General features: G+C 40.8%; 1 protein-coding gene across 2 annotated transcripts; it reads right to left on the minus strand.

Annotated features, from left to right (window-relative positions):
• Nucleotides 1-1354: 1354 nt before the first annotated feature.
• Nucleotides 1355-15366, minus strand: LOC131136950 (glucocorticoid modulatory element-binding protein 1-like). Of its 2 annotated transcripts, none has more exons than XM_058084325.2 (10): nt 14874-15366; nt 12963-13056; nt 12462-12520; nt 12061-12182; nt 11835-11938; nt 9887-10071; nt 8291-8416; nt 5759-5896; nt 5431-5559; nt 1355-1848 (listed from the first exon to the last, which is right to left on the minus strand). In XM_058084325.2, exons 1-10 carry the CDS (start codon nt 14929-14931, stop codon nt 1370-1372), a joined length of 1494 nt encoding a protein of 497 aa, XP_057940308.2. In that variant the 5' UTR covers nt 14932-15366; the 3' UTR covers nt 1355-1369. The 2 variants fall into 2 exon arrangements, with proteins under 2 accessions (XP_057940308.2, XP_057940309.2); XM_058084326.2 differs by having other exon boundaries at nt 12963-13094; nt 14874-15364.
• Nucleotides 15367-15420: the final 54 nt, after the last annotated feature.

Raw genomic sequence — 15420 nt, forward strand, 5'->3', positions numbered from 1 at the left:
AAAAAAATAAAGAAAATCAAGAAATAACTTGTGGCAAAACAAGAAGGTGGTGTCTGTATGGTGTTTCGCCGCCACATCACGTCTTTGGGAACAGGAAAAAAATCAAGAAAATCAAGAAATAACTCGTGGCAAAACAAGAAGGTGGTGTCTGTATGGTGTTTCGCTGCCACATCACGTCTTTGGGTTAATTGGCGACTCCAAATTGTCCATAGGTATGAATGTGAGTGTGAATGGTTGTTTGTCTATATGTGCCCTGTGACTGGCTGGCCACCAGTCCAGGGTGTACCCCGCCTCTCGCATGTGGATAAGCAGTAGAAAATGAATGAATGAGTGAAGTTGTATGGTCATGGCTACACCAAAAAAAAGCCAAAGAAAAAGCACTAACCATTGAAATGCTCACTGGGGTGAAGTCAGATTTGCTAATGTCAATCATGACAGCTGTCTGAAGTCCATTTTTGTTCTTTTGAGGCAGATTTACATTTTTTTTTTGCTTAACATCCAAACTCTACCACTTACAGTCTGGTCAAATGAATCAAAAGCGGTGTTACTTGAAACTGCATAGTGATTAAATACTTGCATTTCACACATGACATGATATACATTGAGTACCAACAAGCTAATGGAAGGTTCTATCGGACATACGTACATCACACAGCGCACTGCACTTTTGGACAAAAAGTGATTATTTGAAAGCAGTGATTTGTGTGCGTAACCTCAAGATCAACATGCTTGAAAGGTCAATACTCAAAGGGCAGCTTCACAGATAATCTCATATTGATTTACCCTCTAAACTCCAGCACATAATAGCAGCAAAGGAAAAAAAAGAAACAATTGAGACCGCACCAGTGGAGCATCACCCGGAGGACATTAGCATTTAAAACGAATACAGCTTTAACCATGAAGAGATTTATTGAAATGTGTTCATTAATCATACAGGGCTTTTTTTTTTTTTTGGAAATGAAACGCCACCTGAACACAAAATAGATCATATTTGACTTTTTTTTTATTGTAAAGGAAGATTTTTCATGAATTTATACTGTAAAGAAAAAAAAGTCCAATTAAAAACATGGCGCTCGTTCTTTATTTCTTTTTTTTTATAAGTCATAAAAACTTGAATTTAATTGGACAGCAACTATATTGTGACTAAAAACACAAGCTTGAGTGAGATGCCGGTGTTTGCGAAATTTGCATCATAAAAACTCAACACTTACAATTATACAATCACCCACAAAAGTATTTCGAATTACAAATATAGTAAGAAATATTTAATTTTTCCATATTTCTTCTAACTACTTTTACACAAGGGAAAACGTAGTCGCCAAAGACTGATTATGAAATTTTTACAATTTTGGGCGTAAATCTGTCTGCTTCATTTACTTTTAAGTTTTTTCAAGCCCTTCCTCCCCAAACCGACTTTTTGGAAATCACGCAATCTCTCCCCCTCATCAGCCTCCTCACTTCCTAACTGAGACTGACCCTTGCACCCCTTCTGTCCGAGACCTTGTTGGATCCCCAAGGTTAGTTCTTGTCCCGGCCTGAGCACCTTCTCGGCTTTACTCGACTCACAGAGCGCCTGCGCCCTCTCTTCGTTCTTCCCGGCCGCCCCTCGTAGCCCTCTTTGAGCGAGGAAGTGGTGGTGAGGGTTCATGGAGGGTGGATGAGCGTACGGCGGTGCAGGTAAGCCCATAAGAGACAGAGGCTGGATTACGGTGTTGCTGACGATGGGCGACAGCTGAGTATTGGGTGGATGGTGGCGTTGGGGTCGAAGGTGCTTGTGGGACGTGTGTTTGTAGGATGGATTTTTTACCCAGGCCTGCTTCCTCCTTTCCTTTGACACTTCCTCCAGCTCTACAGAGAGATAGAAGACAAGTTATAGTCAACAGTAGAACTTCTTAGTCTAAAAATATGTTCTGGGTAGAAGTAAATCGCATCGATTTTAAGATTTTTAAGATTTTTTTAAATGTCCTGCGGTCCTCCGGCACTGGCCTTTTAACAATACCAAAACCCAGAACTAAAACCCACAGTGAGGCAGCATTTAGCCACTATGGCCCCCACCTGTGGAACAGCCTGCCGGAGAGCCTCAGGACTGCAGAGACTGTTGATATTTTTAAATAAAGATTAAAGACACACCTTTTTAATCAGGCTTTTAAATAATATTTTAAACTTTTCTTACGTTTTTATCTTTTTAGTCCTATTTTATGCTTTTATGTCTTTAGCTTTTAAGTACAGTGTTTCCTCAGGGGGGGTCCTCCACACTGGGGGCTGTGTCGGGTCTGCTGAGGGGGTGCCATGCTTGGGTCCCTTTGACCCGGCCGACTGGGGGTTCCTCCCTTTGATGACTGTCGGAGTCGGGGGGCCCGGGTGCTGGTTCCCCCAAATGTGGCGTTTCCTTGATCCTCAGTGCCATACCATGTCTCCCTACTGTGTGTGATTGTGTGTGTGGGGGGGGGGGGGGGGGGCGGTGTGTGTGTCTAGTAAGGAGGGTGGGAGGGTAATTGTTGTAATTGTTCATTCATTCATTCATTTTCTACCGCTTTTTCCTCACGAGGGTTGCGGAGGGTGCTGGAGCCTATCCCAGCTGTCTTTGGGCGAGAGGCGGGGTACACCCTCGACTGGTGGCCAGCCAATCACAGGGCACATATAGACAAACAACCATTCACACTCACATTCATACCTATGGACAATTTGGAGTCGCTAATTAACCTAGCATGTTTTTGGAATGTGGGAGGAAACTGGAGTACCCGGAGAAAACCCACGCATGCACAGGGAGAACATGCAAACTCCACACAGAGATGGCCGAGGGTGGAATCAAACCCTGGTCCTCCTAGCTGTGAGGTCTGCGCGCTAACCACTCGACCGCTTGTTGTAATTGTTTTTCTTTTTTATTGTGGTAATTGTTTTTAATTCTGTAAAGCACTTTGCGTTTCATGTCTCTGCAGGAAAAGTACAAATAAAGTTGATTTGATTTGATAAATTCCTGAAGTTGAGGCCAAGAATTAGGTTGTACACCACCACCTACCCCCAAAGTCATCTGGGATAGGCTCCAGCTCACCCATAAACCCCAAACAGATTAATGAATGAATGCCTCCAAAGTCATGGGAACATTATTTATGATAGTTTTGAGTGACATGGGACAGAAAGCATATGATTCAGCTTTCCTCGAGGCCACGTTTGAAGAGAAGAAGCGCAAAAGGAAAGAATCAATATCCTTTTTTTTTACACAAAGATGCTGTAAAATTGCTGCATCATAGCGGTAACAAAAGATCCAGCATCGCCTGTTCCTTCGACACAAAAGTCAGCATAGTGGGGTATTGCTATGATTGCGTGTGCTTTTACACAGAGACATGAATGGCTTTTTTATGTACAGTAAAATACTTCTTGGACAGCAGCAATTGCTTTCAACACAAGTCTTCAGGAGAGAAATTTCACACCCTTTACACACAAGCACCATCCTACGTCTATTAGAGCTCAGATAGTACCTCTGAAGGCAGAAAATTGACTAGTCAACCCCATTCCTATTCCACGTCGCTGCCGTTTCCACGGAAAAGTGACATTAAACATTTGGCTTTTACAGGCAATGTGATAGGAGATATTGTTAGAAGCAAAAAAACAAACTGTATATGTCACAAAAGTAAGTACACCTTCACAACAGTGCTTACTAAGGGTGCCAGATTCAGACCAAGAGTCAAAATAATTGAACTGTACAGGACTAAAAGTGGCTGCATGGTGCACAAGTGGTTAGCGCGCTGGCCACACAGCTAGGAGACCTGAGTTCGTTTCCACCTCTTCTAGTTTTATTTTTTGGCTTTTGTTTGCGTTTCATTAGCGTTCCAACTAAGGCTGTCAAATTATTACAATTTGAATTTAATCAGGTTAATCCTGGTTTTCAAATTAATCATGATTAATCACCACATTGCATTATGTCTGAAATATGCCCATTTTTACTGTGTTTTATTGAAAGAAAGCTAAATTATAGAGAAGGGTTATATTTGTATTTGCTAACAGATGTTAGTGGACACTCTGAAACTCCTAACACTGGTTTCTATTATACCAGAATATTTGAATCAGAGGGTGCACGGTTGCAAGTGGTTAGCACGCAGGCCACATAGCTAGGAGACCTGAGTTTGATTCCACCCATTCTAGTTTTATTTTTTGGCGTTTGATTTGAGTTCCAACTAGGGCTGTCAAATTATTAAAATTTACAATCAGATTAATCCTGGTTTTCAAATTAATAACAATTAATCACCACATTGCATTATGTCTGAAATATGCCAATTTTTACTGTATTTTATTGAAAGAACGCAAAATTATAGGGAAGGGTTATATTTGTATTTAGTAACAGATGTTAGTGCACACTCTGAAACTCCTAACACTGGTTTCTATTATACCAGAATATTTGAATCAGAGGCTGCACAGTGGACAAGTGGTTAGCACGCAGATATGCTAACACAAGATAAACATGAACAGAAAAGGTGTCCAGTGTTTATGTAACATAAACCGTTTTTTCATTTAATAATTTATATTTTCCATTTATATATAATTTCTAATAATAATAATAATAATTTATATAATTTCATTTATATATAATTTTTCTACCGCTTTTTCCTCATGAGGGTCACGGGGGTGCTGGAGCCTATCCCAGCAGTCTTTGGGCGAGAGGCGGGGTACACCCTCGGCTGGTCGCCAGCCAATCACAGGGCACATAGTATAGACAAACAACCATTCACACTCACATTCATACCTATGGACAATTTGGAGTCGCCAATTAACCTAGCATGTTTTTGGAATGTGGGAGGAAACCGGAGTACCCGGAGAAAACCCACGCATGCACGGGGAGAACATTTATAATTTATCATTTAAAGTAATTTAAAATAATTTCAATTATTTATTATTTATTATTTATTATTTATTATTTATTATTTATTATTTATTATTTATTATTTATTATTTATTATTTATTATTTATTATTTATTATTTATTATTTATTATTTATTATTTATTATTTATTATTTATTATTTATTATTTATTATTTATTATTTATTATCGCTCTGGAGTACAAGTCGCAGGAACAGCCAACCTATGAAAAAAAGTGTGACTTATAGTCCGGAAAATACGGTATATACATATGTACCCAGTCAATCAATTTAGAGTGTCCAATTTACTTAACATGCATCATTTGGGATATTGAGAGGAAGCATACCTTTACAATTAATTTGTTAAGAACATCAAAATGTTCCTTGAAACATTGCCTGCACTGTTAAAAAAAAGGTTTGTGAAGGCATCACTTTGGAAAACCTACTAGTCAGTTTCCAACATTTTGGGATTTATGAAACATGAATAAGTCATAAATCGGAACAAATGAAAGGTTGGTCACTGTCCCATAACTGATTGTGTCCACCCTAAATGATAGATAGCTACATGTACTTGCCTTCATCACCATAAACGCCATCGTTTTCAACTTTGTTATCTTCCCTCTGGCCGCACCGCTGCTCCAGAGCTTGCTTCACAGAGTCTAAAAGCCCAAACATCTCACACAGGGAATTTAGTATGATGGCGTCTGCAAAAACAAACAGTTCAATACTTAAAACGTGAATGCTTGGTACTATTTATTATCAATATGTTCACAAGGTTAAAAATATTTAGCCGGAGGGGGGTTTCTGGTTAATTAACATTTACTTCATCGATATTCTGCTCAAAGCGAATCAATTCTCCTTCAAAGCTTGGTGATTTGCAGGTTTCTCACAGTGGGAACTCACCCATCTCCTGCAGCTCATCCTTCTCAGTGCGGACTTCAAGTCCTTTCAGAGTGGCCAATAACTGCGTCTGAAGGCCGGAGAGGACGCCCCCCATCAGTCCGCACTCTGCGACGCCCTTCCACAGGCTCAGTATGCCATCTGAACACCAAGAACCAGGCAAGAAAGTTGTATTCATTCATTCATTTTCTACCACGCAGGGATGGCCGAGGGTGGAATTGAACCCTCGTCTCCTAGCTGCGAGGTCTGCACGCTAACCACTCGACCGCCGTGCCACCCACAATAGAACATTCATTCATTCATTTTTTCCATTCACACTCACATTCATACCTATGGACAATTTGGAGTAGCCAATGTGGGAGGAAACCGGAGTACCCGTAGAAAACCCACGCATACACGGCGAGGGTGGACTCGAACCCTGGTCCTCCTAGGTGTGAGGTCTGCGCGCTAACCACTCGCTACCGTGCCGCCAGAAAGTTGTATTATTCTTAGAAAAACTATATGCAAGCTTAAATATGCATTCTTATGTTCTATTGTGGACGAGTGGTTAGCGCACAGACCTCACAGCTAGGAGCCCAGGGTTCAATTCCACCCTCGGCCATCTCTGTGTGGAGTTTGCATGTTCTCCCCGTGCATGCGTGGGTTTTCTCCGGGTACTCCGGTTTCCTCCCACATTCCAAAAACATGCTAGGTTAATTAGCGACTCCAAATTGTCCGTAGGTATGAATGTGAGTGTGAATGGTTGTTTGTCTATATGTGCCCTGTGATTGGCTGGCCACCAGTCCAGGGTGTACCCCGCCTCTCGCCCGAAGACAGTTGGGATAGGCTCCAGCACCCCCCGTGACCCTCGTGAGGAAAAAGCGGTAGAAAATGAATGAATGAATGTTCTATTGTGGGTGGCACAGCAGTCGAGTGGTTAGCACGCAGATCTCACAGCTAGGAGACGAGGGTTCAATTCCACCCTCGACCATCTCTGCGTGGAGTTTGCATGGGTACTCCGGTTTCCTCCCACATTCCAAAAACATGCTAGGTTAATTAGCGACTCCAAATTGTCCATAGGTATGAATGTGAGTGTGAATGGTTGTTTGTCTATATGTGCCCTGTGATTGGCTGGCCACCAGTCTAGGGTGTACCCCGCCTCTCCCCCCAAGACAATTGGGATAGGCCCCAGCACCCCCCGCGACCCTCGTGAGGAAAAAGCGGTAGAAAATGAATGAATGAATGTTCTATTGTGGGTTGGATTGTTAAATAGCAATAAATATAGAGCACTCTAAATCAAACATGCAGAATAAACCGAGGGAGGAAGTCGAGGTGCAGCAGCGGCAGAGATGAAAGATAAATCAGTTGTTCAAAAAAAGAGGTCAAGTCGAGTTTATTTATGGAGACCAAGTGTGCTTCCTGATAAAAAAAAAAAAGTAGGGAATTAAAGGGGATAAGAAGAAAAGTACCTGCGATTTTTAAAGGGATTTACTTTCAAAGTGACACAAGACTCAGTCGCTTCATTAGGTACGCCTGTCACCGAATACAGCCGATGTATCCAATACAGGGTTATGCATTGCTTTGGTTCTCAAGCATCGTCATGGAATGAATCTAAAGCGGAGCGGAGCTTTCAAATGGTTGCCATAGCGATGATGTAGTGGTCAGTGTGGGGAGTTTGGCCACTCCGATATCCTCCCCCGCCCAAAAATACGCACGTTAGAACTGTCCGTATGTAAATGTGAATACACAATGGTCGCTTGGGTGCTGGAGCCTATCCCAGCTGTCTTCATTACACCCTCGAGTGGTCATCAGTCTGATTGATACATCGAAATGTCTATTTTTGATACACGACTTAGCCCATCCAGAAGCCTCCTAGCTAGCTTGTTTTCTACTTCTTATCAACATTTGCAATAAAAGTGATTATTATTATTCATTCATTCATTCATTTTCTACCGCTTATCCTCACGAGGGTCGCATGGGGTGCTGGAGCCTATCCCAGCTGTCTTCGGGCGAGAGGCGGGGTACACCCTGGACTGGTGGCCAGCCAATCACAGGGCACATATAGACAAACAACCATTCACACTCACATTCATACCTATGGACAATTTGGAGTCGCTAATTAACCTAGCATGTTTTTGGAATGTGGGAGGAAACCGGAGTACCCGGAGAAAACCCACGCATGCACGGGGAAAACATGCAAACTCCACACAGAGATGGCTGAGGGTGGAATTGAACCCTGGTCTCCTAGCTGTGAGGTCTGTGCGCTAACCACTCGAACGCCGTGCCGCCCGATTATTATTATTATTATATATATTATTATAAGATTTGATTCTTCTCCAAACAAACGTTTGAATCACAGTGCACAACTCTGGTGCGTTCAAGGACTACCGAACAAAATGCAAAATATTAACGTTTGATGAAAAAACATTATCAGTGCAGCATAAAAACATAAACATGCAGACATATGATGTATATCTATCTGTATCATGACATATTTATCAATGCAAAAAAATGTAAATAAAAATAAGCTTAGGGCATGGTGCTTATCCGATTTACCGGGTGTGTCGGTCCTCTTCCGCTTTGCATGTCCATTGGCTGTGGTGGCGTTTGCGGTGCTCCACTCTCCTCCAAACTTATCATCCAAAGATTCATCTATGTCAGCTGAATCATGTAGAACTTCACCTGAAATGTAGGTTTGAATGTCAAAACAGATCTTCCAATAGGATATCATGTAAATAATGGAATAAATAATCTGTTCCAGGGTCAAACTGTTCCCGCATTAATATTTTATTTACTACAGGCATTGTTTTAAGTCATATTTTTTTAATTCCATTATATACGAAGTTAACCAACCAGTCCAGGGTATACCAAGCCTCTCGACCGAAGACAGCTGGGATAGGCTCCAGCACACCTGCGACCCTTGTGAGGATAAGCGGTAGAAAATGGATGGCTGGATGGACGAAGTTAACCGTCCTTCACAATAAAGCACTCGGTTTTAACTTTAAAAACAAACAGTTTTGTGTTCCAAATGCTTACTTTTAAGACTGTTTCAAAAGAGTAATACAAAGTTTATTAAAATACCCCAAAATAATTCAACTTGCTTAGGATAATCCATCTATGAAATCTCTGCTGGGTATTCTACTTCCAAATTCAGTATTGTGTATTTATGTATGTATATGTATGTATATATATATATATATATATATATATGTATATATATATATATATATATATATATATATATTCATTCATTCATTCATTTTCTACCGCCTATCCCAGCTGTCTTGGGGCGAGAGGCGGGTTACACCCTGGACTAGTGGCCAGCCAATCACAGGGCACATATAGACAAACAACCATTCACACTCACATTCATACCTATGGACAATTTGGAGTCGCCAATTAACCTCCGGAAATCGGAGTACCCGGAGAAAACCCACGCATGCACGGGGAGAACATGCAAACTCCACACATGAGATGGCTGAGGGTGGAATCGAACCCTGGTCTCTAGCTGTGAGGTCTGCACGCTAACCACTCGTCCGCTATGCCGCCCTGTATATATATGTGTGTATGTATATATATGTATGTATGCTGCATGTATATATATATATATATATGTATGTGTGTGTGCATGTGTGTATATATATGTAAGTATATAAACAGATATTGTAAGTGTATTGTATTGTAAGTGTATATGTGAGATACATTAATGTAACATAGTATACATGTCTGAAAGAAACTGTGAAAACCGCACGGTTTTGAACACATCAGTTAGAATGAGACACACTAACAAACAACAAGGAAGGAGAGCAGAAGTCGCCTGTATTTACTTACAACAACCACAACGGTAAGTCAACTCATTCAATTCCAAAGACACATTTAGGTGATGACGCAGCGCCATACTAATTGATGTCACTTTTAGAGCGGTTTTACGGCATAAAAACGTCCACAAGGTGGCAGAAGTGCATTTGGCATGGATCATTTGCATGTAAGAACACATTGAGAGGAAGTGGAAGAGCATGGAGGAGTGTAGCATGCACAAAGACACGTATTTTCAGGAAACGTTGTGTAAATAAATTGTTGTTTTGATGTCAAACAACCTTGTTTTTGTTGTTGTATAGTTGTTTAAATAAATGCCAACCAACTAGGATGTACCTGTCAGGGGAGGCGCCTGTCCTCCAAGAGGCTCCAGAGCCAAACACGAGGCGTTGGGCTGCAGTGAAGTTCCCAGAGGAAGTTGCGTGCTGTTGATCAGCATGTCAAACTTGGTGCTGCGGCACGTGTTGCTGCACACCGTGTCATGCTGGTAGAAATCTATCTGGCCGGAGTCCATCATTTTTCTACATGGGGGAGAAGCAGGTCAGTGTCGACACGTAAACAAAGTCTGTTTTTATTCCAGAGCTTCCCAGCGTTGTTGTTTATTCTTAAGGTTGAAGGATGCAACCACATAAAGTTGATGAATTCAATGATGAAAAGAGCAGCCATTGCCTTTTGAGTGGAGTGTATTGATTTTTGTCTCTTGCGAACAAGAGCAAACAAGATAAAGAGACGAGATATGATTGTCAGTAGCTTGTATGCGTGGAAAAAATATTGATACTTCATCCTCATTGAAATCTCCTGTGACCTATTATTGATGCACGACCCCAAAATTGTATTTATTCTTGCTCAAAAATAAGACACTCAGGTGTGTTGTGTTGTATTACATTTAGTTCAGATTGATACAAAATGTTTATTTATTTATTATTGATGTACAACAATTGATGAGCAATATTCACATACTCATATTTGTTTTAAATGCAAGCACACGTTATAATTAGATGTACTTTGGGCAAGCTACATAATATGTAGTTTCTACCGTTTATCCTCACCAGGGTCACGGGCATGCTGGAGCCTATCCCAGCTGTCTTCGGGCGAGAGGCGGGGCAAACCCTGGACTGGTGGCCTGCCAATCACAGGGCACATATAGACAAACAACCATTCACACTCACATTCATACCTATGGACAATTTGGAGTCGCCAATTAACCTAGCATGTTTTTGGAATGTGGGAGGAAAATGGAAAACGGGCAAATTCCGAGGGTGGAATCGAACTTGGGTCTCCTAGCTGTGTGGCCTGCATGCTAACCACTCACCAAATATTGAAACTATTAAATGTATTCAAGTATTGTATTACTTGTACTTGTGATACGATATTGGTGCACTACAGTCAAATCCCTCTCAATGAATTTCATTAAAAATATATAGTGTACATTAATGAATCATGCTGTTTCAGGGTTAAATGTGGCCTATTATTAATTTTAAAATATGCATATTGAAGAAAAGTATACATATTTTTGCCTAAATTAAGCATTAAGCTTTTTCAAGAATAAAAATGCTGACCAGTCAAGGGTGTACCCAGCCTAAAGACAGCTGGGATAGGCTCCAGCATACCCATGACCCTATTGATGATAAGCGGCATAGAAACCAGGAGACCAGGGTTCAATTCCACCCTCTGCCATCTTTGTGAGGAGTTTACATGTTCTCCCCGTGCATGCGTAGGTTTTTCTCCGGGTACTCCGGTTTCCTCCCACATTCCAAAAACATGCTAGGTTAATTAGCGACTCCAAATTGTCCATAGGTATGAATGTGAGTGTGAATGGTTGTTTGTCTATATGTGCCCTGTGATTGGCTGGCCACCAGTCCAGGGTGTACCCCGCCTCTCGCCTGAAGACAGCCGGGATAGGAAAAAGCGGTAGAAAATGAATGAATGAATGCTGCTTTAGGGGCCGAGTGGTTAGCGCGCAGGCCACACAGCTAGGAGACCGGAGTTCGATTCCACCCTCGGCCATCTTTGTGTGGAGTTTGCATGTTCTCCCCATGCATGCGTGGGTTCTCGACTCCAAATTGTCCATAGGTATGAATGTGAGTGTGAATGGTTGTTTGTCTATATGTGCCCTGTGATTGGCTGGCCACCAGTCCAAGGTGTACCCCTGCCTCTCGCCCGAAGACAGCTGGGATAGGCTCCAGCACCCCGGTGAGGATAAGCGGTAGAAAATGAATGAATGAATGCTGCTTTATGTGTTAATACAGTACATGTTCAAGATGGCAAAAAAAAATGTGTCTACCTGAGCATAACCCCGCCCAGTCTGATGGCCCTTTTCCAGTCCTTCAGAGTGGCTTTCCCTGCCAGGTGTACAAACTGCTTAGGACTGATAAGCTGCTCATTAAACTGTAAAAAAAACAAGACAAGAGATTGTGCGGTGAAACGTGCCTGCAAACAACACAGACACACGAATAAAACCAACACGGCAAATGCAAACACGTGTCACTCGAAGTGTGACGTCCACTTACTTTCACACATCTAACGTTGATTCCAGGGCACACAAACTTCTTAAAGAGTAAAACAGCTCTGCTTTCTCCACAAGTGATGGGGTAGCCATATTCCACGCTGTCACCCTGTGATTTGCTGTCTTCTACAAGCAAAAAAAAAAAAAAAAAAAAAACGCACAACATTAAGATTGCACTGTGTGCATTTTTGGTGCATGTCACCGTACTCATTAGCACAAGAAAATATGTATGTGCATTTTTCACATCACATAAATACTCTCTCGGGTGCTGACAAGCACCACACTGACTGATGCTGTGACAAAATTATCATCAGTCTATCATCACAACCTCGGATGCTTAGTATATTTCAAAATAAAACATTACATATGCTTTAAATTATCAGTATGGATAATTATTTGACTTACCAGGTTGGGTCTCTATGGCTAGGACTGTGCTGCTTGTATCTGCAATGTCATAACTTCCCCTGCAGAGGGAGACAGTGTGTCACACATAAAGAAGATTTATGTTTTGATTGGGTCGACCTTAACTGTAAATAAAGCATTCCTTGACAGTGTTTTTTTTTTTAACCAAGAGTAAATATATGATTTATTTAAAATAAAATTGATATTTTAACATCAGTTAAAAGGTTACTAGCAGACTACTTATGCTTACAGTATGTTTATTAATGAAACAAAGCATTGGTGGTGGTGTTTTGGAGTACTTTATATGGATAGCTTTCCCAATAATTAGGGTCATTTTATGCAATTGGGTGACTCCTAATGTTGTAAATGTGTGAAATGTCATTTTCATTGTTTTATTTCAAATCCAGTGTGTTACGACCGTGTCATCCAATCAAGTGTTATATGTTAGCGCTGCTCAAACAGGAAAAATGTGCAGTGATTCCATAATAACCTCGATAGTATTACCCGTGCAAGATAGGCTGCAGGTGCAGTATGACTTGAGTCTTATGGTTGTTGCCACTGGACTCCCCCTCCTCTTCCTTCTCCATCATGAGATCCCCTGCAGACACAATGACCTCAGCACCCCTCCTCACAGAGCTGCACGCACAGAGGCCCAGCCACGCATGTTAACAGCAGTATCTAGACCAAACACACGCACGCAGCGACGCTATTTTAATGCGGCAACAAACACATGTCAATGAAAGCTGCGTCGTCTGACATGCAATTGTCATAGAAAAGAGCTTAAATGACTTAATCCTCACATCGTATGGTATGGCTGGAGCCTCTGCATTAAGGTAATCTATGTACAGTATGTACATATATATATACTAGAAGATAAATGTTCTCAGCTTAAATTTGGCCCATAGTCATGAACTGTATCATACAACAATGGTACATGAGGGATCAACAGGTCATATTTACATCATACTATAGGTAAGGTCATATACAGTACTAGTACTAGTACTATACAGTGTTCTTTTCCTCGGAAATTAATGCATCAAGGGATTGGTACCCTGTGTTCAAAATGGCAGGGGTGCTCGCCACCTTTTGAGTAGCTCAACAAGCCTGTAAGTCTTCAATTTAGACACTATGCTTCTTTTTTAGGGACAAATATCCACAAAATAACTATAACTCTAGTAGTGGCAAAGGTTGGAGACTGTTGCTTATATAGCTTTGATTTATTACATTACAATATTTATGTTATCCTGACGTTAGGTCATTGCTGTTGTAGTCAAACTTCAAGCTGTAGAAGCAAAATAGTAATAATCTATAGAGAAAAACAGGCCTAGAGGTCAAACATTAAAGAAAAACAAAGTAAATAAAAATTATACATAAGTAAATAAAATCAGGATAAATAGAATTAATAATAAATATAACATAAATAAGGTGGAAGATTTTTTTTAATTAATTAAAAATTAAACAAAATTAAAAACTAAATAGACACTGGAGGAAGAATTGTAGTTCATTACACTGCAAAAAAAAGAAATAAATTCTAAGTAAATAAAATCAGGGTAAATAGAATTAATAATAAATATAACATAAATAAGATGGAAGATTTTTTTTAATTAATTAAAAATTAAACAAAATTAAAAACTAAATAGACACTGGAGGAAGAATTGTAGTTCATTACACTGCAAAAAAAGAAATAAATTCTAAGTAAATAAAATCAGGATGAATAGAATTAATAATAAATATAACATAAATAAGGTAGAAGAATTTTTTTAATTAATTAAAAATTAAACAAAATTAAAAACTAAATAGACACTGGAGGAAGAATTGTAGTTCATTACACTGCAAAAAAAGAAATAAATTCTAAGTAAATAAAATCAGGATGAATAGAATTAATAATAAATGTAACATAAATAAGATTGCCTCCCCTGACAGAATTTTTTTAATGCAAAAAAAAAGAAATAAATTCATTTCATTTGAAGAGTTGCAAGAATCCTGACAAACAGGCATTAATTAAAATTGGATTATTTACACAACACACCCAGACAGTCTTGCTTGCTTGCACAAAAAGCAGTTGAAGCAGGACATCATCATTCTAACCAGCAGCACTAAAATATTAATGGACGAAGTGTTTAATTACAAACAGTCCATTCAAAATGAATAGCAGCCAAAATGCAAGTGCTTGCAACATAGCCACACTAGCAAGCAACGCTGAGCGGTTTGCGTGCCTCCCTCACACTCCTTCATCCACTCAAACTGACGTCTGTCGGCGCGGCGTCACGCACAGCCCGGCACGCACGCTCCACTGCTTAGAGCGCAAACCCACCTGATCCACACACACGAAACACAAAACAACAACAAAAACCCACCACCGCAAACGCATCGCCCTGCTACTTTGAGGCAACATTGTCATAGTTTTTGACTTACCGTTGTAGAGCACGGCACAGTTCTCATCCTCCGCCGGTCGGGAGAGGTAGGAGAGCATGCGCCGTGGCGCGTCCACGCTCCCCGCACTGAAGGCAGCATTTGCCTGAGAAGCATCTGTCCCGCTGTCACGACAAGCGGTGAGTTCGCACGCGATGCTGTGTAAATCGCTCAAATTACTCTTATGTGCCAGAGCGCCACTTGATTGCGGCGCCTCTCAGCCATGGCGGACCATGGTGCCTGGAGACAGAACACATGTGTTATTATGAGCTCTAAAATTGACAGCGCTGTCTGTTTCAAACGCTCCTCATGTGGCACTTCCTTGTTTTTGCACCTTCTTTGGGATAAGCGTGCCTCTACAAAGGCCACAAGGAAAAGGGGGCGTACTTTGAGAGTGTCCTAACATGTCCTTATAACAGTCTACATGAATAATTTCATCTTCAACAGCAAACAAAGATCCTGGTTCAGTGTTGCCGTCCCCGAAAACAAAGGTAATTCATTATCATAAGTGCACAGGCTGACTTCAGATCAGCACTCAAATAAGACCGCC

The sequence above is a fragment of the Doryrhamphus excisus genome, linkage group LG17 (assembly GCF_037039965.1).
Source record: "Doryrhamphus excisus strain RoL-2023G ecotype Guam linkage group LG17, RoL_Dexc_Guam_v1.1, whole genome shotgun sequence".
Classification (NCBI taxonomy): Eukaryota; Metazoa; Chordata; class Actinopteri; order Syngnathiformes; family Syngnathidae; genus Doryrhamphus; species Doryrhamphus excisus.